The following is a 23,465-nucleotide window of genomic DNA, read 5'->3' as shown; positions in this document are numbered from 1 at the left end:
ATAAGTCTCAAAAGTACATTTCAAACTCAGCTCTCTCTGTATATCTATCCTGTTTTAGGAAACAAATTCCTAAAGACTACAATTGTCCAAAAGTAGAAAGAGCTGCTGGTGTCCACCTCATCACCTAAAATGAATAACATGTATTTTATATTATGTATATTTTATGTTTATGTGAAAAGTAATATGGCATGGAAAACTGGCTTTAAATCCAGGAAGATATGGTTCAAATTCTCTTAGACACTGGGGCAGCTAAGTGGCACTAAAACAAGGGTCAGGAAGACAAGTTCAAAACTAGACTCAAACACTTACTGGTTGTGTGACCTTGAACAAGTGACTTAATTTCTATTTGCTTTTAACATCTGTTTGCCTCAGTTTCCTCATTTGTAAAATCAAGATAATAATGAAATAGGTGTAAAAAAAAAAAAGCACAATGCCTGGCACAAAGTAAGTCCTATCTATGTTGTTGTTATCATCATCATCATCATTATTACTATTATTATTATTAGCTGTGGACCAGAAAATGTCCATCTTTTAATGCTATGGAAAAGCTTCCAAAATTAGAAATTGCATAAAAGGCACACATTTGCATTGATAAAAGGAGTTTCATCAAACAGGCTTTGCCAATAACAATAAAATCACAAACAATAAAATCAAAACAATAGAACAATAAAATAGGGATAGTCCAGAGCCTATCCCTATATGTGGATATATATCAGGTCCTCCTGATAGAACATATGCTCCTGAGAACAAGGACAGTTCCCTTTTTGTCCCTATAACCTAGCACACTGCCTGGTATATATTTGGCACCTAAAAAAAATACTTTATGGATTCACTGATGGTAGGTTCACTCTCATTGGAAGTCTGAAAGCAGATGTCAGATGGACTCTTATCATGACCAGTGTCCAGACGATTCTTATTCGGGAATGGGCTGGCATGGGTCAATGACTTCTGAGATCCTCTCCAAATCTAAGATGCTATGATTCTGGGGTCAAGTGCCCTGGACAGTCATCAATTCCAAAGAACCCCAATAGGTCCCAGAAAACAAAAGTCAATGGATCCTTCTGAGATGCAGAGGGAATTCTATACTTCCCCTTCTCAGTCTACCATTGCCAGGCAGTAGTGATGGAGCCTAGGCAGCACAGGTGAATGTGGGGTATGAAAAAAACTCCTTTACTTCTTTCCCAACAATGTTGTTCATTTCCAAATTAACACAGTGAGGAGAGCACTGAACTCAGAGTCCAAAGTCATGGATTTAAATCTCAAATCAGATATTTCTTAATTATGTGATTGTGAACAAGCCCTTCAGAATCTCAGTTCCCCTCAGTTTAACCCTCAGTACCTCAGTCCCCCCCCCTGTAAAATATGGACAATAACATTTGTGACATCTTCCTCCTAGAGATGTTGTGAGGGAAATAGTTTGTAAGTATTAAAGCACTATAGAATGTGTGGCATGATGATGATGATGATGATGATGATGATGATGATGATGGTGATGATGATCTCTTTATTTCTTTAAAGTGATTCAGGCTTCCCAGGGTCTGGACAACATTGTAAAATAAAAGAACCATGGTTGGAGTTTGTTTTTTAATTCTCCTCTCTATCGGATACTTCTCTCCTAGTTCTTCTCCATCAGTTTCCAACTCCTCAGATGAAGAGTCCATTTCAGAGGAAGAAATGGCTCGCATCATGGAGCAGGTGGAAGAAAAGAAGAAGATCATAGCCACCATCCGGAATAAGCCTTGGCCAATGATGAAAAAATTAGAAGTTCTCAGGTAAAGTAGAATCAGTCCTCTTTCTACTTGGGTCCTTTCTCCCTGTTCCACCAGTTCCCTGCCAGGACCCACCAACACCAGAGGGAATTAAATGGTTCTAAAGCTGGCTATCTGTGAGGATTCTGAGACCAAGCCTTCCTTTGGGAAGGAGAACACTATGTCCCTACTCTCTCTAGTCTAGCCCAAAGGCTTGCCTCTTCAGCAGCCCAGGGTTTGATCTTAGGGAAGGATGAACCAATTCAATCCATGAATATTTACGGTAATTAACATCACGATACAGAAGCAGTATATGAACTCAGTCTCCTACCATTGAGTTTAAAGTTTGGCAGGTGAGATGGGATTAAGAAATTTTTTTTAATTCTTAATTATACAAAACGGGATATGATCCAATGTTGTCATCTTGATCAACTAAGTGCTTCTATCATCCAAGGCCACCTCCTTCCAAACATTCAATAACAATCCATATTTCTGTATCATTTCCATGTTTACAGAGAGCTTTTCTCAGAAAAGTCTATGAGAGGAGTAATGAAAGCATCATTATACCCATTTTACAGATTAGGAAACTGAAATATGGATAAAGTGACTTTCCTCAGGTCATGGGAGAATGGGATATAAGACCTGTGATTTCCCTGGTTTAGGAGAAACTAAACCAGAGAGGAAATCCCTCTACCAACCCCAATCAGCAACTATTCAATCATTCACAAACTTAGAGAGCTGCCTGCAGTGTTTAGAGTTTAGATGATTTGACCAGGGTCATATAGAAGTATACATCTGAAGTGGCACTTGAACCCATAACATCATGATCACAAGGCTGATTCTCTAATTCCTGCTTTCTATACCCTGCATCATATAAACAGTTCCAGACTCATTATTTGAATCTAGGACCCTCCTTTTTCAAAGGTCTTTGTTTTTACCCCTGTTACCATTTTGCTGAAAAAAAATTAAAAATAAAAAACACAGCATGTGTCTAGGGCAATGGTTGTAAATATGTGGTTCAGTGACTCCTGGAAGACAGTGAGATCCTTTTAGAAGGTCAGTAAGGTCAGAACTGTTTTCATAATAATACTGGGATATTTTAATTTCTAAGGTGGTAAATATTAATAGATGTAACCTACATAGATGGAAGCTCTTTGGGGGTCCTCCAAGAATAACAGGGTTCTGAGACTAAAAAGTTTGAGAACCATTGCTCTAAGGCATTTGGGGCATTTGGGGAGATAGATATGTACGTGAGAGTTCTCTAGGAATTCTTCGGGAAAAATTGAAAATTGGCATCCTAGCAGGGACATTATGGTGTCAAGAAGGGAGCATCAACACTCCAAAGGGAGACAAACACTGGAACTGTTTAAGGCAAAGAAGAAACATAGACAGATTCCCTATTCACAAAAACAAAGATATATGTATGTAGAGAGAGAACGAAAGAGAGATTTTAAGTCATTGAGAGGCAATGGTATAGTAGATAGAAGACTGTCCTCAAAGCCAGGAAGACCTGGGTTCAAGTCCTACCTCAGATATATATTGGCTGTTTGACCCTGGGACTTAAAGTCTTAAAGAGTTGCCAAGAACACCAAGAGAGCAAGTTCAGAAAAGATGCCAATTCGAACTAGTTGGAATATTCTCATCTGAGATTCCTTTGTCTCAATGCCATCACAAGTCCAAGACCCACTCCTCAAGCATACATACACACAATAAATACACCTAGGCACATAGACATGCCTGTATACACATTTAGAATGAATAAGCTTATTTTCTACTGCTTTGGAACAAGAACATCAAGATATTCTTTAAACCGAACCTTGAGTCAAATTGATATTGGACTTGACTCAAAGACTGTGTAAAGATTAAAATGGAGATTTTGTGCCGTGAAGTCCAAAGGCTCAAAATCTCCATTTATGCAACTGATTTGAATTAGGAGAATGGGTAAAGCAAGCTGCATCCCTCACCTCACTCTCTTTCCTCAGGGTTCGCTTATAGAGCCTGTTTAATACAATTCAATTCAGTATATTCTCAACAAGTCCTAAATCTATGTAAGGTAATGTGCTGGGTCATCCTAGTGAGGAAAGACTATCCATGTCCTGCCTTAAGAAGCTTCCCCACTAGAGTAAAGGACATGTAGACAGTAAATTAAAATACGATCAAGTTTATTGGAGAGGTCAGAGTGATGCTACTGATTCAAGGAGAGATGGCCGCTTCTGTGGAGTGGGAGTAAGAGTGAAGGGAAATCAGGGAAATCTTTCCATAGAGAAAGAGCTGGGTTTTGAAAGAAAAGAATGATTTCAGCAAGAAAGATCCTTCAACCCGTTTCCCCTGGTTCTGTCTCTGCCAAGAATACTCCTCTTTTTCCCCTGGGAATTCTCTCTTGGCCTCCCTTTTTACTTATGCAGTTCAATTATCTAGGGAAACTGCATACTTCTGGGTGCCAGCTGTCTGAAGCTGGGTTGGATAAAGCAATAAATCAATTAACAAATCCCTTGGGATGGAAGCCCCTTTACCCAAAGTCAGAGATATAAAACTTCCTTCATAAAACTAGAGAAGCAAAGTAACTGAGCTCTTCCTTCAAAGTAAAAGAAAAGAAAAGAGGAGGAAGAAAAAGAGGAAGAGGAGGAGGAGGAGGAAGAGGAAGAAGAGAAGGAAGAAATCTCAATGCACACCATCTATTTCTCTCTTTTCAGTTGTAGGGAATCGAGGATACAGTGGATAGAAGACTGGGCCTAAAAACCTGAGTTCAAATTCAGTCTCACTTATTGTGTGACCTTGGGAAAGTCACTTACCCCCTCAGTTTCTCCATCTGTAAAATGGGGATAATAACAGCACCTATCTCTGAGAATTGTGAGGATCTCATGAACTAATATTTGGAAAGCATTTACATATCCACTGGCATATTGTATAAGTTATATAAATGTGGAGCTATTTATTATTATTATTATTATTATCAAAGCTACCCCTTCCTTAGACAAAGTTTCAGGTAAAAGGCTGAAGAGTTTATCTTTTTATCCCAGGCCTCTACTTTCACAATCCTCTTTCTCTTCCTTCTTCAGAAACCCTCTTGCCTTCTTCACGCCCTGAGCTCTTTCAAAACTGAAAAAGATTGGATAACTATTTATCCTCACTGAGTCGTTCAATTAACATTTATTAAATATAGAAAGCTCTATAAAGACGAGGGAAGGAAGGCACAAGAAGGGTCACTTAATATTTCTTTTTAGAAATGCACTTTTTAATGCAAGAAACTTGAAAGAAAGACAGAGAGAGGAAAGAAGGAAGGAAGGAAGGAAGGAAGGAAGGAAGGAAGGAAGGAAGGAAGGAAGGAAGGAAGGAAGGAAGGAAGGAAGGAAGGAAGGAGGAAGGAAAGAAAGAAGGAAGGAAGGAAGGAAGGAAGGAAGGAAGGAAGGAAGGAAGGAAGGAAGGAAGGAAGGAAGGAAGGAAGGAAGGAAGGAAGGAAGGAAGGAAGGAAGGAAGGAAGGAAGGAAGGAAGGAAGGAGGAAGGAAGGAAGAAGGAAGGAAGGAAGGAAGGAAGGAAGGAAGGAAGGAAGAAAGGAAGGAAGGAAGGAAGGAAGGAAGGAAGGAAGGAAGGAAGGAAGGAAGGAAGGAGGAAGGAAGGAAAGAAGGAAGGAAGGAAGGAAGGAAGGAAGGAAGGAAGGAAGGAAGGAAGGAAGGAAGGAAGGAGGAAGGAAGGAAGGAAGGAAGGAAGGAAGGAAGGAAGGAAGGAAGGAAGGAAGGAAGGAAGGAAGGAAGGAAGGAAGGAAGGAAGGAAGGAAGGAAGGAAGGAAGGAAGGAAGGAAGGAAGGAAGGAAGGAAGGAAGGAAGGAAGGAAGGAAGGAAGGAAGGAAGGAAGGAAGGAAGGAAGGAAGGAAGGAAGGAGGAAGGAAGGAAGGAAGGAAGGAAGGAAGGAAGGAAGGAAGGAAGGAAGGAAGGAAGGAAGGAAGGAAGGAAGGAAGGAAGGAAGGAAGGAAAGAACTTCCCTTCAGAAGGAAAGTCAAAATCAGTTGTTATAGTTCCTATGGAAATGTTGAGTAAAGTCTCATCAATGTTCTGTTCTGAATAGTTCTGACTTCCAGATGAAAGGAGGCTCCTTGTTTCTCTGATCCTGTCCCCATTATACTATTAATGTGTATCACATTTTAGGGTTGACCTTGATGCGATGAAGCATATCCAAAAAAGGGTAACTAGAATAGGAAAAGGGATCACCTGAAATACAAAGAATACAAGTGAGACAGTGTCAGTGTCTTCAAATATCTGAAAGGTTGATACATAAAAATAGAGGTTTTAGACTTGTTCAGCTGAGACTCAGAAGGAGCAGAATAGGCCAATCAATAACCATTAAGCACCTACTAAGTGTCAGGCACTGCACTGAGTACTAAGGTTACAAAGATAATTCAGATAGTCCCTGTTTTGAGGAATATAGTCAAATGGAGGAGTTGACAATATAATGGAAGACTGGAAGCAATAGATGAAGAAATCTTCCTAACAATAAGAGCTATCTCAAAGTTGAATGGGCTATCTCCAGAGGCAGTGGATTCACCAAGCTGTGTGACTCTGGGCAAGGCATTTAACCCTGATTGCCTAGACCTTGCAACTCTACTGTCTTTGAACTGATACCAAAACAGAAGGTATGGATTTAGAGACAGACAGACAGACAGACAGACGGAGACAGAGACAGAGAGACAGAGACAGAGAGAGGCAATGGGTTCCCTCTTATAGAAGTAGATAAGTGGAGGTTAGAGGACCATGTGTTGTAGAGGGGGAAATAAAGTCAAGTCTCTATTAGACCCAATAGCTTCCTAAGTCTTAGATTTCAAAGTTATAGAGAAATCAGAAACAGCAAGTCTTCAGATCATCTGGAACTTCCTGTTTGCATTTCTTCCCAACGATACCCAACTCATTTATAAGTTTCTGAAAAATTGGCATCCAGAAAAGTAGCATGGGGCAGCTAGGTAACTCAGTAGATAGAGCACCCAAACCAGAGATCAGAGATATTATGTTCAAATCTGCTTCAGAATCAATACTTAGAATTGATTCTAAGACAGAAGGTAAAGGAAGAAGAGTCGAGGAGGGAAGAGTAGAGAAAAGTAGCAAGGTCCACGAACAAAGCATTCTTTAAGGACCTACTATGTGCCAGACGTTTTGCTAGGTACTAAGGTTAAAAAAAAGTTCCTACACTTACATTTTCTCAGGGAAGACAATATGTAAACATAAGCAAATAAAATCTGGTATAAAAGAGATGATGTGATGGATAGAATGCCAGACTTGTAATCAGAAAGACTTGGGTTCAAATCCTGCCTCTGATACTTACTAGCTATGTGAATCTGGATTAGTCACTTAACCCTATTTGCCTCAGTTTCCTGATCTGTAGAAGGATATGGCAAATGGCTTTAGCATCTTTGCTAAGAAAACCTCAAACGGGGGTCATGAAGAGTTGGACAGGGTTGAAACAGCAAAAATAAAATTATTATTATCATTATTATAAACTGGCATTTTCATAGTGCTTTAAGGTTTACAAAACACTTTGTTATCTCATCTGATTCTTATGATATGTTTGCCTTTGGCTTATTTGATGTGGCACAAAATGCCATCTTTGTGTGATGAATGGAGGCACAAAAAGAGAACTTCTTACCTTCATATGAAAGAGACCCTGGCCTGAACTCTGATGGGGTATGTATGTGCAAATGAGCATGTATGTGTGTATATGTGTGTATGTAGCCTAAATCCAGCATATCTCCAGCTTGACAGTCATGGATATATATGCAGACCCTCAAGATGCTCTGATCTGCCATATAATATTTAATAGACGGGCTGGTTCATATCTTTCTTACCCAACATGTGTATGGATAGCAAAGCTTCCTTCCATATTATTATGAAGTCACCTCCATACCCTCACTGAGCCTATTTCTCTTATGTCTGGTTTTTAATTAAGCACTTACCCTATTTTTTGACTAGGGAAGCCCAAGCTTTTGTAGAGAAGTTTGAAGGAGCATTAGGAAAGGGAAAAGGCAAGAAATTCTACGCCTATAAAATGATGATGAATAAGGTATGTGCCTCACCAAAGAGATCAAGGGGAGTGGGGCAGCTTGGTTTCTGGGTCAGTCTTGTCTTTATTCAATCATAATGGCGGGGACATTGTTAAGAGCTTGTGTTCGGAGGTATTAGGGAAGCCTATCATCAATACAAAATCTCTAATCCATGTAAACGCTTCTCAGATGGCAACGACAATGATTGCCAGGATGCTAATGAGACGTGTTGACACAGAGTGCTTAATGCCTAGCTCAGGGTCACACAATGAGTTGCTGACAGAGATGGGAAGTGGATCCATCCTCTCTCTTCCTGCTTCCATGCTCTGTCAAATCTCTTTGCCCTGCTCTGCCCAGGCTAGCCTTGTTGAGATGACATTATGTGAGACTTATTTTTTTTTCTCCAACTCATTGTTGGAAAATTATCTGTTACTTTACAGGGTAAAGAGTTCTTCCACTCCAGGCATAACCCAGGAGAAAAAAATCCCACGAGCAAGAGATTCATAGCCATTTCTTTATGCCAATGTTTGTTTCAAAGACTCCCCTGTGCCTCCTGGCTTGACCGTGTCCCATGCCCTGTCTATCTCATGTAAAATAAACAGTGAATTTTATTTTTTTTAAACCCTTACCTTCCGTCTTGGAGTCAATACTGTGTATTGGCTCCAAGGCAGAAGAGTGGTAAGGGCTAGGCAATGGGGGTCAAGTGACTTGCCCAGGGTCACACAGTTGGGAAGTGTCTGAGGTCAGATTTGAACCTAGGACCTCCCATCTCTAGGCCTGGCTCTCAATCCACTGAGCTACCCAGCTGCCCCCAAACAGTGAATTTTAAAAGCCCTTTCTAATTATTTACGTGGAAATTGTTCCTTATGTTATTCCCATAGGATGCAGAGCTCTACCAAAAAGATAACTTCAAAGTCCAGAACTTTGGTTCATCCTATCTAGGACATACATTACTGACTGTGTGACACAGGACAAGTTGTTTAATATGTTTCCCCAGGAAGTTCTCTAAGACTATAAGTGACATAACCAGTGGCACGTCTGCATTGGTTGATAGAGTTGCCTTATTAAGGAGTTCCCTGTATCAAGTAAATTAAAGATCTAAACCAAAAAATACTGCTAACAATTCCTACTTACATACCTATTGTCCCTGGGTTTCTCACTTCTGTTTTCCTGGTGAGATCTTTAAGGATCAAAGCAATCAAGGGAAAAGACAAAGGAACATCCCCCAATTTTTTTTTTGGAGTTATGATCTGTTTTGTTGAATTCTTGCAACCTATACTAAAAAATACTAATGTTTGGCTTTTGGATATGGACTTTAATTTGTGCTCTAATTATTTCTAATAGCATAAAATTCCATCGGTAAGTGAGCTAAAAATGAGATGCCACTATAAAAAAAATTCCTGGCACATTTTAACAAATGTGAGATGCAATAATAATAAAGGACCAGGAAGAATCATCTAATATCAATGTAATGTAGCAGATAAAAATATCTGCAGTGACCTTTAAGGAGTATGTATTTTAGCTAAAAAATCCAACATACTTCCAGACCACAATGAATAAATGGTCAAAGAATATGAGATGACAGTTTCGAAAAGAATAAGTATAAAATGCTAATAATTGCTTGAAAAAAGAATTCATTCTCAGGGTTGGTGAGGTGGCTCAGTGAATTGAGAGCCAAGCCTATAGACGAGAAGTCTTGGTTTCAAATGTGGCCTCAGATATTTCCTAGCCCTGTGACTTAACCCCCATTGCTTAGTCTTTACCGCAATTATGCCTTGGAATCAATACACAGCTTTAATTCTAAGACAATGTCAAGGCTTTAAAGAAAAAAATTCATTCACAAAAATAATAAAAAGATATTAATTAAAACATCTTTAATCATAACCAGATAATCATAACCATAATACATCATAACCAGAAAATTGGACAAATGATAAACAATGAAATCATGAAAGTCAAAGACAGAGAGAATGTGGTGAAATATCATTGGTAGAATTGCCAACGTTTTAGGAGAGAAATCTGGTCGTATAAAAAATAATCCTCCGGGGTTGGGTAGCTCAGTGGATTGAGAGCTAGCCCTAGAGACGGGAGGTCCTAGGTTCAAATCTGGCCTCAGATACTTCTCAGCTGTGTGACCCTGGGCAAGTCACTTGACCCCCATTGCCTAGCCCTTACCACTCTTCTGCCTTGGAGCCAATATACAGTATTGACTCTAAGATAGAAGGTAAGGGTTTAAAAAATAATAATAATAATCTTCCCCTCTAATGTAATACTTCCATGATTGAAGATATTCCCCGAAATAGTCTCAAAAAATATAACAGAATTTTTTGCAATTGCAAAAATCCTGGAGGCAGCCTCGATGTTGTTACAAGGAAATCACTTTTAAAAGACTGATATATATTAATTTAAGGTCGCCAAGGAATTCAGCTATGTAATTCCTAAATGAAAACTCAAATCAGCAGTCAACCTTTTTTGGAGTTTAATTACAATAGGAGGAAGTAATTAGAGAGAGAGAGAGAGAAAAGGGAGAGAAGGGAATAGGGCTTAAATACCCCCTCTGTTTAGGCTAGGCCAAAAGGCCCAAGCCCTTAGATAGCTGGGGCAAAGAAAGGAGATCAGTCCCTATTACTCACGTGACCAAAATTGAGAAACAGTCTCAGAGGCCCCCACTTTCAGCTTCCTTCAGCGCAAGCTTCTCAGAGCACACCGCAACCACACCGACCAACTTCTCCACCACCCCTCAAGTCTTCAGACTCCCCTATCTTTAAGGAAACCATCCAAGTTGCCTCCCCTCAGTCCTCACATCTACCAATCACTGTCCATCAATTTCCCTGTGCCAATGGAGGCTCTAGCTTAACCCAGGACCGCCCAGAGGTCTCTGGCTTTGCACATGTCTGTTGAAGGTCATATTTTCAAATAATTAAATCTTTGCTCCTTTGTTACAGCCCTTCCTAAATCCTGTTAACCTGAGTAGAGTAGAGATTGGAATAATTAAATTTTGATCTAGGCTGCAGCCCTTACTCAATCCTGTTAGGACTGAATAGGGTGGAGATTGATTCCAAGTATCTCCATTGTATCAATTCTAAAATCAATCATGACTCAAAGAACTTCCTGTTCTATGCTTAAGCATAGGTCAAAGTCCTTTCCATTGTTCAGCAAAAGGTTTCTGTCCTAAAGTAATCTTAAGAAGGGAGGAGGAGGAACCTCCCATGCCAATGGGGTTCACATTCCAATAGTCAAGACCCACTATCAATAGGAAATTTTTCAAGTATGAAATTTCCCAATGGTGAAATTTCCAACATTTATAAGTCTAAGAAATTTTGAGGTTACAATGTCCAAAAGTATAAAAATGATTAAATTGTGGTAGTAGTAATAATAAAAACAAAAACAATAGCTAACATCTATATACTGCTTTAAGGCTTACAAAGTTTAGTTATAAAACTCACAAAACCATTATCTCATTTTATCCTAACATTGGGAGATAGGGACTATTATTATGCCCACTTCTAGATGAGGAAATTGAGGCAGACAGAAGTCAAGTGACTTGCCTAGGGTCCCATAGCTAGTAAGTGTCTGAGGCTGAATTTGAACCCCACTCTTCTATGTCCAGTATTTTCTCTACTGTATCACCTAGCTGGAATGTAATGGAATACTGTAATGTAATTAGGACCCAGCACAGAGAAAATATATAAATCCTGTTTGATTATATTCTTTTTGCAGAACTTTTTTCTCCTTTTTTCTATATATTTATAAGAAATTGTTCACTCAGAGAAAGAATAAAAAAGGATACATTTAGAAATGTGTTTAGTGTAAAAACAAAAGATATCAGTAAAATGTATTTTAAAAGAAATCATGCAATTTGAATAAAAACAGAATCAGAAAAACAAAGTTTGCAAACCTACCATCATATAAGAGGAAATGTAAATCAGAAGAAATAGACAAAAACATCCTGGAGGAGACTTAAAGGGAGGAACTAAAAAATTCTTTGAGTATTTTATGTATTAAAGTGAGAGTAATGTAAGTAGTTACAAGGCAACTTTAATTAGTTGTATTGATATTAAACATAAAGTCTATGATAAATCATCTAGATTAAAAAAAAAACCCTTACCATCCATCTTAGAATCAATACTGTCTATTGGTTCTAAGGCAGAAGAGTGCTAAGGGCTAGGCAATGGAGGATAAGTGATTTGTCCAGGATCACATAGCTGGGAAGGGTCTGAGGTCAGATTTGAACCCAGGACCTCCTGTCTCTAGGTCTGGCTCTCAATCCACTGAGCCATCCAGCTGCCCCCTATCATCTAGATTTTTAAAGCAGGAATTATCTGTAAATTGAAAATTATTTAACATCTCTAGTACCTTAGACATAGAATCATTTTATGTCCTTTTTAATTGGATTAAAAAAATAAATTCAACTCACATCAATTAGACTCTTACTGGTTACCAAGGGCACAAAAAAAAAATTAAAAGAATATATTCTCTTTTCTCATTGGCCTTGAGTCTTGAGAAACAAAGAAGATAATGAAAGGATAAAGTCAGTGGACCAGTTAGGTGGCTCAGTGGATAAAAGACTAGATCTGGAGACAAGAGGTCCTGGGTTCAAATGTAACCTCAGATACTTCCTACATGTATGACCCTGCATAAGTCATTTAACCCAATTGCCTTGCCCTTTCCACTCTTCTACCTTGAAACTGATACTTAGTATAGATTCTAAGACAGAAGGTAAAGGTTTAAAGAAAAGAGAGAAACAAGGTTACAATAACTTGGAAAGGGAAAAAAAATGAGTGTTGGACAAATCTGATTTGGCCATAGGATTTTATTTTCCTAGCCAATCAATGTCTGTGTCTGATAATAATACTCAACCACTCAAAAATATCTGTGATCTTGCTGTTGTGACTGCTCTCTCCGGGGATGCACATCAGAGTTCACTCATGCCTTCCCATCCTTTCGTAAGTTCACTGAAGGGAGCCTCCCTGACTCACTGAGGACTGCCCTCACTGTATTCACTTTTCTATAATCAGGTCTACAAGTACTTTTCTCACATTACTCCTGAGGCAGGTAGCTCTGATCCCCATTTTACTGATGGGAAAGCTGAGGATCTGGAAGGTAGCCACTAGCAACTACTACCCAACCAGTCGCGGACAGAAGTTGAACCCAAGTCTCCCCTGATGGCAAGTCCAGCACCCTTTTCATTGGACCAGCCTGCCTCTCTGTCATTTTTTTTCAATCTCTTGGAGATCCCAGAATGATACAATTTCTATTACGTGACAGTATGTTTTCTACAGCTTTTCTCAAGTACCATCTTTATCTACTGTTTTCTAAGATGGGATTGTGTTCTCCTAGCACAATGCTTGGCACATAGCAGAGTCCTAAATATTGCTTATAGACTTGACTTGACTAACAAAGCACTGGGTAGATTTGGCAAGTAGATAGGCTGCTGCTGTGGCACTTTTCACAATTCTTGCCAAAGCCTCTCCATTCTTTTACAAGTGAATAGTGTGGGGAGAAGGCTTTGCTTGCCATCCACCTCACCGCTGCCCCTCTGTGGCTGTGGACCTGCCATAGTTCCAAAGGGCTGAACCAAGATGATTCCAATTGAGTCATGCCCAAAAAGTGCCCAGCGTCCCCACCCCATCCATCCTCCACCTCCCAAGTCAGGCTTCTCCCTCCGGCTGCTCTGGCGAGAATGCTACAAGTCCATCGTTTTCTTTCAGAAATGGATCAAATTTAAGCGAGATTTTGATAATTTCAAGACTCAGTGTATTCCGTGGGAAATGAAGATCAAAGAGATCGAAAGTAAGTGTTACTGGGTGCTTGGGGCATAGGTTCTGCTCACACCGGCCAGGGGACTTTCAATGGCCCCCAGACTTCAGCATCTTTCTTTTCCTTCATCCCAGGTCACTTTGGTTCTTCAGTAGCCTCCTATTTCATTTTCCTCCGATGGATGTATGGAGTGAATCTGGTGCTTTTTGGTTTGATTTTTGGTCTGGTCATCATCCCAGAGGTAAGATTAGAAGCCTCTTTATTTGGGAATAGTGGCCTAATTTTTGTCATGGAAAGAGATCTGGGACAATAGAATTCAGAAGGAACAAAAGGAGTTCAAGGATAGTAGACCTGAGTTTGAAATCTGGCTAGACCACTTCTTAACCTATGTAAAAAAAATCATTTAACCTCTCTAAAAGCCTCAGCTCGCCATCAAACAGCCAATGGGCATTTAAGTGCCTAAAATATTTGGCCACTATCTGATAGCATTGTTGTGAAGAAGGCACACTGGAAATCTCAAATACTAGTCAATATAAACCATGAATATTCTTCTCACAATGTAGCATTTACCCAACGTTTTCTTTCTTTCTTTTTTTTTAAACCCTTACCTTCCATCTTGGAATCAATACTGTGTATTGGCTCCAAGGCAGAAGAGTGGTAAGGGCTAGGCCATGGGGGTCAAGTGACTTGCCCAGGGTCACACAGCTGAGAAGTGTCTGAGGCCAGATTTGAACCTAGGACCTCCTGTCTCTAGGCCTGGCTCTCAATCCACTGAGCTACCCAGCTGCCCCCGTACCAAGCGTTTTCTAGCTATAAAAGAGATCGTAATAATTTGAAATGTCATCTTCACAATAGTCCTGTGCCCTCAGCAGGTCAATGGAATAGACAAAACTAGACTACATGTGCTTCTGACATAAGTATTCTCGTGAGGTCAGATTCCATTTCTTTAAATTGCCATAAGATTTAGATTTAGAAGAAATCTTAGATATCATTCAGTCCAATCCCCCCCATTTTATTGATAAAGAAACAGAGGTCCATAAAGGCTAAGCGATTAGTTCAAGGCTACACAGATAAAGATAATAATAATTTAAACCCAGGTCCAAATACCAGATTTAAACATTCCTTAACATGGTAACCCTATAACAATTATTTATTGAGTTTTTATGATATTTGACCATTATAGGCTCCTAGAGAGCAGAGATGGTTTTGTCTTTGTATCTCCGGTCCCTGGCATGCTATAAGTGCTTAATAGATGTTTCATTAATTGAATTAAAAAGAATATACCAGCCATTGTACTAAGTGCTGTGATCATGGGCAAGACACAAATTCTGAGAGCCTCTGTTTCCTCACCTGTTAAATGGGGATAATGATATCTGTATTCCTGACTCTGAAACTCAAATAAGACAAAGTGTGGAAAGTATTTTGCAAATAATAAGGCAGTATCTAATTGTTATCTGTTATTACAGGTTTATATTTATTGCCTTGTTCTGTTCAACTTTTCCAACATACCTGAGTCTTGTTCCCAATTTATGGGTAAAGAAAACAAGGCAAAAATAATTAAATGACTTGCCCTTAACCTCCTGACTCTCGAACCCTGGCTCTTTCCACTAGACCGCCAAGAACATTAAAATCAGTACATACCTACAATTAACTTTCTTTGCTTATGCTAGTAGCAACGTCCTATGAATCCAAATGCATTCTTGGAAAAGGCTCCAGAATAACATGGTTCCTACATGTAATATTTTCTGCCTGGTTTACTAATCAGCCTTACAATAGCTGGCCAATAATCGTCCTGTTATAAATGGCTTAATGAGCACATTGGACCTAATTCTACCTTTCATCACTACCCTTGAGACATTTTGCTATTCAGTCATTCATCATGGAATTCAAAACTCTCAACACAATGCAAATTAAAATGGATGAGCTCAAAGTGGCTGCCAATGTGTTATAATAGCCCCAGACTGCAAATGCAAGCTCTATTATTTATAAACCCTTTATTCCAAACTATACATTAGCTATAAAGCCTGCTTACACATACCTTATTAGCTTAGCAGGACTCTCCATTGACAAGCCCTAAAATCAAATGTAACCTTTCAAATGAATGCTATGTAGATTTATTAAAAGATATAATTTCCTGACTCATAAGCAAGGTAATTTAAAATGTATGGGTGTGCTGGAATCAGAAAGCCTTAGATCCAAGTCCCATCTCTGACATGTTGTTGTTAAGTCATCCTGGAGAGGTCTCATGTCCTCTCATTGTCTTCAGGAAACACTCTAAGATTGGGGGGGGAATGTGCAAAGCAATTATCATTCCACTTTGGTAAGGACAGGTAGGTGGCTCAATGGAGAGAGTGCCAGCCTGGAGTTGGGAAGACCAGATACTTCCTAGCTCTGTGACCTGGGAAAATCCCTTAACCCCAGCTGCCTAGTCCTTTCCACTCTTCTGCCTTCTATTCTAAGACAGAAGGTAAGAGTTTTTATTTTAAAAATCTGCTCTGGTTGACACCGTTCTCTATTTGATAGAATTATGAAGGCTAAAAATAAATTAAGGTCTGTGAAATTAAAAAAATAAAATTAAAATCTATTATATTGTATTTATGGATGCTAAAAGCCTGAAGTCTCCCAAGAGGGTATTAAGAAAAATTAAGCTATTCAGTGCATGTACTTCTCCTCTTCATATCAGAGGGGACACTAAAAGTTCCCCCAGTACCTAAAAGTACTTAATTTACTAATCCACTCCAATCCCATCCCATGAGTATTTATTAAAGTACATGTCAAGTCCAGGCATGGGGATACAAAGACAAGAGAAGAAACAATCCCTGCCTCCAAGGGGCTTACTTGCTAACAGGAAAAAGTTTAGACACCAGTGAGAAATGCAAGAACTCATTAAAACACCAAATAATATATGAGATTTTCTGAGCAATCTCCACGATGTCCCAAATCTTAAGGATTTGACCTGAAATAGGGGCAGCCAGGTGGTTCAGTGGATTGAGAGTCAGGCTTAGAGATGGGAGGTCCTGGGTTCAAATCTTGCCTCAGACACTTCTTAGCTATGTGATCCTGGGCAAGTCACTTATAACCCTGCCTTGGAACTAATGTGCAGTATTAATTCCATGATAGAAGGTAAGGGTTAAAAAAAAAAGCTGAAATGGAAAATAAAGGATTCTCCTACACAGAAAGAAATTAGGAGCTGAAGGAAAAGCTCAGAAGTCAGTACAAGTCAAGTGGAGGGGTCAAAGTATAGCTAATACATTAAAAACTTGCTGGTTGGCTGACTTCTCAGAAAAGGGAGATGTAGAAGTCATTTGCCTCCAAGGATAATGGTGTAATTGATCTACTCATAAAGTTATCCATCTTAAAGAAGCATCCTCAAAATGGGATTCAGGGCTCCCTAGGGAGATACCCTCCAGCAGACCCAGCCTATCCAATAGGCTAATAGCATGTTATGATGTGGAGTGCCAAGCAGGGGTCCTCATCTGCCACATCCCATATGTCTGCAATTCCACTTTTAAAGTTACATTCTTTGAGATCTACAAAGTTTTTTAATCTGTACTGACAATGCAAATACAGGTAGCGCGCGCACACACACACACACACACACACACACACACACACACACACACACTCATTTGTTGAAATATTTCATTTTTAAATGAATTGTTAGAAATCTGAATATATTTTCAAGTAGAAGCAATAGTCTATAAAAGGAATGTTCATAAACGTCTATTTAACCCCCTAACTTAACAGAAATACTGCTGGCAATGATATGTCATACATTTCCAAATTCTTGGCACCTTAGAAGCTGTCTAGTCTATCCCCTTCATTTTATAGGTCAAGGTCTAGTTCAATGTCTTGCCCAAGGTCTCATAGATTGTAAGCACTGGAAGATGAATTGAAATCCAATTTGCAAGCTAAGAGCTTCATGTATTTCTAGGAGGGATGACACCTTAAACTCTTATCAGTTAACACATTAGCAGGGATTTAGATGAGAAAGTAGAGAATAAGAGTAAGAGGAAATCTGCCCAGAATAAGGATCTGGAAAGAAGAACAAGTATTAGTAGAAGTAAAAGGCATTAAATGGTACAAAGAAGGTTTCCAAAGCGTAGTTGGCTACTTCACTATTTCCCCTAGGCTTTTCTGAGAATATTAATATGACTATAGGTAAATTTTTCTTTCTGGTTAAACCAGTGTGTGGTTCTCTTCAAAGGAAAAAAAAAATCCTCAAGCCTATATATTGAAAACCAAAATCACTCAGATCCTCAGAGTAATTTTCTGTAAATCACTGTCATTTTGTAACACAAAAGTGCTATCACACTGTGATAATCTCCTGCACAACAGTATTTGAAAATTCAACTAACAGTGGAACTCAATCTACCGTGGAGAGGCTGATAATTTTATGAAAGCTAGTGAAGCTGGAAGACACCATTCTGGAGTGTCTGTCTGCTCCTTCTACAAGTAAATTACCCAAGTTTGCTGGCAGAGGTTGTACTGAGACCCATCAGCAAAATTCAGTAAACAAGAAAATAAGGGAAAAGGTATGTGCCCTGCTTTAACACAGTGGAAGCTAAGGATGCAGCCACACACATAAATGGAGGTGGGGATAGAGAAATTTATTGTCAATGAAATAAACATCTTAATCTCTTCCTCAACCAGGTTTTAATGGGTATGCCCTATGGAAGTATACCGAGGAAAACTGTACCCCGGGCTGAGGAAGAGAAAGCTATGGATTTTTCGGTTCTTTGGGATTTCGAGGTAAGTATTGAATCCACCCATAAACATGATTATTTTACTAGCTGACACACTAAAGCATTGCATCACTTCTCACAAAGCCTCCATTTTCTAATCCTGATGGAGAAAGCTCAGTAATTTTATTAAAATGTCCACATTCAAATAGTAGCTCATTGAAAAAAAGCATGGATTTTTTAAAACTGTTACTTTCTGTCTTAGAATCAATACTGTGTATTGGTTCTAAGGCAGAAGAGCACTAAGGGCAAGGCAATGGCGGTTAAGTGACTTGCCCAGGATAACACAGCTAGGAAATGTCTGAGGCTAGATTTGTATCTAGGACTTCCTGGCTCTAGACCTGGCTCTCAATCCACTGAGCCACCCAGCTGCCATCAAAAAACATGGAATTTAAACAAATAACTCCATCTTGGATTTGAAGGCTCATAAGCATTAGAAAAATTGGGATAGAACATGCACCATGAGTGAGCAGGGACTTGAGGGCGAATCAAGTACTGCCTAAATAACCATTACAAAATGGAAAATGGACTCTAGAAGTCATCTTTATGTTTTTGGCTACTTCATCATCTCAGACATTCTTTACTCTTCCTTGCCTCTGTAATGGAAAGAAGGGGCTCTTTATGAACTGGTGATTGATGACAAGCCTAATGGCACATGTGCAATGGTGATTTGCCAGACCTGACCCAGAAAATTCCACATGTCAGAGATTTGCATGAACAATTCTCAGTTATTCCCAAGGACTCTAATCATCATTTGGCAAGCCTGGAGTCCTTGTTAGTCTACAGACCCCAAGGTCCCCTCCAAACCCAATAAAAAACAACTTAAATCCTGATGTGGAGAATTGATGAGGAAGAAGGAGAGGGAGAAGATAGGATAGGATGAAGTATTTAGTAACAGCTCAACATTCCTAATGATTTGGGGATAGGGGATAAATAAAGTTGATCTAGGGCTTTGGGGGATCATTCCAATTCCAAGAAAGGGAACCACAGGCAGTATAAGTGACAAGGAGTCAAGAATGCTAGTCCAACCACCCAGGATGTTTCTCCCACTCAGTAGGAGAGGATGATTAGCTAACAAGTAACATCCTTCCTGCTTCCCCCATCCCCTCCAAGTACCACTATAATAAAGGATTATTCATAGTCACCAGAGCCAAAATAGTCTAAAACAAGTGATACTTGTGGTTGAAAAATGAAAGAGTGAGTCCACTTTCCCCATTTATTCTACACTGGCCTGTCATGACCACACCATTTTTCCACCCCTACCCCAGGGATCAGAAGTTGAAATGCTCCCAAGGATCAAGAATTGTGTTTTTGGTCCTCCACTCCCCAACCTAAAGTATAGCATCTGCATGGAGTTATACCATCATGAAATAGCAGAGACTTCTTGCAAGCAAATACACAGACACTCCTCCAATCAAATCCTTACCCCTAAGGTTGGTGATCAGGTTCCTGAAAAGACACAGTACAGTTCCAGAATCCTTTCTTCCATAGAACAAGAGGTAGTTCAAATTCACAGCCATCCTTCCTACCCCATAACAGTTGGTTGCTTTAGCCATTCATCTCCAGAGTATCCTGGCTGAGATTTGATTTACAGAGATGGAACCTAAGGAGAGAAAAAACCCACAGGTGCTATATCACTTCACTCTTCTGTGGGCAGGCCTCATGTACTTTAGAAGAGCAAAAAAAAAAACAGATTTTTTATGAAGCTGCATTAAATCCAGACATTGAGAAATAATGGAAAAATAAAAATGATCTAGAATGGTTACACACACACACACACACACACACACACACACACACATAGATATCCTTTGTCTCTAAATGTAGCCTCAATTTATAACTTTTATATCCCAATACCTGTTGGGAGAAAAAGAATATTGCAAAGGGAAGAAAGGATATGATGGTAAAGCTCAGAGAGCAAAAAAAAAAAGTACACCAGAGCTTAAAAGTGAGAGAGAGAGAGAGAGAGAGAGAGAGAGAGAAAGTTCTGCTCCCTTCCTTTCTCTCTACCTCAAGCATTAAGTAAAGCTCTGCAAAAATAATAATAATAATAAAATAAAAGCATCTGGGGCTCTGTATTCCATATCTACTAGTTTATTGTACACTCATTAAACTCAGTAACATAAGTCACCAGAACAGTAAACATTTGACATTTACTATTCTGCAGGGCTACATCAAGTATTCTGCTCTCTTTTATGGTTACTACAACAACCAGAGAACAATTGGATGGTTGAAGTACAGGCTGCCAATGGCTTACTTCATGGTTGGGGTCAGTGTATTTGGTTACAGCCTAATGGTTGTCATTAGATCGTAAGTAGAGTTCCTTCATTTAAAATATTTCTGTTTCCTCTCTGATAGCTGTCTTTGAAAGTCAGACTTCCACAGATCATCACAAATTTCCTATGCAAAGTTCACATTTTCATCTAAAAGACCAATGACACTGGAGCCTTTCTCCCAGCATAGCTCATGATTCGATCTATAGTATTTATTCTTAGTACCAAATGGGCAACTAAGTGGTACAGTGGATACAACACCAGGCCTAGAGTCAGGAACATTTGAGTCCAAATCCAACCTCAGAAACTTGCAAGCTGTGTGACCTGGGCAAGTCAATTGACTTCTGTCTGCCTCCATTTCCTTATCTATAAGATAGAAATGATAATAATACCTATGTACCAAGACTGTTGTAAGAACAAAATAGGATAATACTTGTAAAGTGGTTTATAAACTTAAAACACTTTACAAATGCATGGCAGTTAAAATAGTTGAGGCCATAAACTGTAGTGATTAAATAGTGGAAGACTTAAATTGTAGTAGATATAAGAGTGGATGAGTAAGTTGTGACCGCAGGAAATATGTTTTCACTACAGTGTTTTGTTTTTAAATCAAATATAAGGTGGTCGCCAGGGAAATATTCCCAATTATTCAAATATACCCAAGTCAGCTGGGTTTTATAGAGATTTTAATTAATACAAATGAGGAATTAAAGAAAAGGAGAGAAAGAGAGGAAAAGGGGAATAATGAGAAAAGGATAGGCCAGCCCAGGGCAGCCCTGGCCAACCCAGGCCTAAGCCCTTAAGAGAAAGATCAGTCAGTCCTTAATCACTCACCATAAGATCTATCCAAGCAAGGATTCTAGTGACACCAGGCCAGCATCATCTCAGCTGCCTCCACCAGCTCAATCCTCAATCTGAATGCCCCACTGAATGAATCTGAGCTCCTTTTTAAAGGGCATTTTCTCCTATGTCACCTCCCCTAAGTCCTTATATCTACCAATCACAGTAGACGTTTTTCAAAGGACAGACCATTCTTAGTTCACACCAAAGAAGCTGTAAATTTTTGAGTAATTCACACCAGGAAAGCTCTGAGTAAGTTTCTCACCTCTTTGTTCCTTGTAAATTCACAAGTTGCTTGACCTTTATAGGTACTTATCACCCTTTTGTATTAGTCCTAAAATAGGCATGGCCTAAGAACTTTTTGTCCCACTATAAGTATGGGTTTAAGTACTTTTCATTGTTCAGAAAGGAGTTTACAACTTTATCTTCCCCTAAGGCATACTTAAGTATGGTGAAGTAGAGTTCTCACATTCCTGATCTAAGTTACTTTCACTGCCCAAATGGGGGATGGTCCCAATGGGGAATTTTTAAGGTTCACAATCCAACCTTATGAAGTAGGGTCTGAGAATTTTTAAGGTTCACAATTGCTAACTATCATTATTATTACCCCAGCACTGAGGTTTGTGGGAATATATATGCACCACAGACAGACAGCTCCCTCATTCATGCCTCACTTTCCAGTAGAATGATGAAAACAAAAAAGTCTTGAGCCCCAAGAATTGACAAGATATAGGCAGATCTAGCTTAATAATATTCTACTGGGATATGACACATAAAAACTAAGATTTCTTCAGAAAGAGAGAGGAAAAGAAGGAAAGAAGGAAGGAAGGAAGGAAGGAAGGAAGGAAGGAAGGAAGGAAGGAAGGAAGGAAGGAAGGAAGGAAGGAAGGAAGGAAGGAAGGAAGGAAGGAAGGAAGGAAGGAAGGAAGGAAGGAAGGAAGGAAGGAAGGAAGGAAGGAAGGAAGGAAGGAAGGAAGGAAGGAAGAAGATGAGTCTTTCAAGATAGATAGATTTGCCCTGTCAAATTAGGAAAATGATCTTGATTATACTCCTTGATTCCTACCAGTAATCTGTTTTTGTTCCATTTTGCCTAGACCATTCCCAAATTCCTGTGAAGTATTATCCTTGTGAGCCAATATTTACATTTATATGCAAAGCCCTGTAATGAAAGAGCCTCATTTTTCTCACCTGTAAAATGGAGATATTATCTCTATCTCCTCATTCACAGAATTTAAATTTCAAATGAGATAATGGAAATGAAAGTCCTTTGAAAATTACAATGTCCCATGTGAAAATAAGGCATTGATATTATTATTATTTCATGTCTTCTCATCTTTTTCAGAGGGGTTCAAATGAAAATAATATGGAAAGTCATCGTCCTTCAATTCTTTTCTATTTAATGTACTGCAAACTATTATTATTGGTGCCAATTTCTAGGATATTAGAATTGATTAAAAATTAACTTATACTTGAGGACCTCTAAGATCCCTAAATGTATAGTTATCTGATCTTGAGAAAGATAAACTAGATTGAGAGTTAGGTATCTAATAGATATTCAATAATTCTTCAAGTAAAATCAATTTTAAAAAAGAATATCTAGATTCATAAAATAACAGATTATATAAGAAGAGGGGGGCAATTTATTCAATTTATAGCAGAATTTTTCATGGAATTAGAGATCCTTTAATATTCTCTAATATTTTATAAGAGGTAACATAATACAGCACATAGATTGCTAGTGTTAAGGTCAGGAAGACCTGGGTTTAAGTCCTGCCTCTGTCACTAACTAAATGTGTAACCCTTGGCAAGTTTCTTGACCACATTTTCCTCATCTGTAAAATAAAGGTGATAATGGTACCCATTTCACAGGACAGTTGTGATGATAAAATGATATAATGGATGTAAATTATTATAAAAATTTTATACTACTATAAATATGAATTTTTATTATTACTTTACTTCTTCAGAGATCAGTAATTCCAGGTCCATGGGTAGTCTTCCCATCATACATATCAGAACCACTCCATGCCTTAGTAAATGGGTCTTCATGAGTTACTATATAAAATAATATTTATT

The 23,465-nt window shown here is 38.9% G+C and overlaps 1 protein-coding gene across 1 annotated transcript in view; it reads left to right on the top strand.

Annotated features, from left to right (window-relative positions):
• Positions 1-23,465, top strand: part of TMC2 (transmembrane channel like 2) — an 82,144-nt gene that overhangs the window by 16,555 nt on the left and 42,124 nt on the right. The window contains exons 3-8 of the mRNA XM_056800672.1: positions 1,620-1,772; positions 7,704-7,794; positions 13,486-13,567; positions 13,669-13,775; positions 18,188-18,286; positions 20,444-20,586. Of these exons, the coding sequence (XP_056656650.1) occupies positions 1,620-1,772; positions 7,704-7,794; positions 13,486-13,567; positions 13,669-13,775; positions 18,188-18,286; positions 20,444-20,586 (675 nt within the window). The remainder of the gene's footprint in view (positions 1-1,619; positions 1,773-7,703; positions 7,795-13,485; positions 13,568-13,668; positions 13,776-18,187; positions 18,287-20,443; positions 20,587-23,465) is intronic.

Source organism: Monodelphis domestica, chromosome 5 (genome assembly GCF_027887165.1).
Source record: "Monodelphis domestica isolate mMonDom1 chromosome 5, mMonDom1.pri, whole genome shotgun sequence".
Lineage (NCBI taxonomy): Eukaryota > Metazoa > Chordata > Mammalia > Didelphimorphia > Didelphidae > Monodelphis > Monodelphis domestica.
The sequence above is the reverse complement of the archived record's forward strand: the minus strand, read 5'-3'. Positions and strand labels throughout refer to the sequence as shown.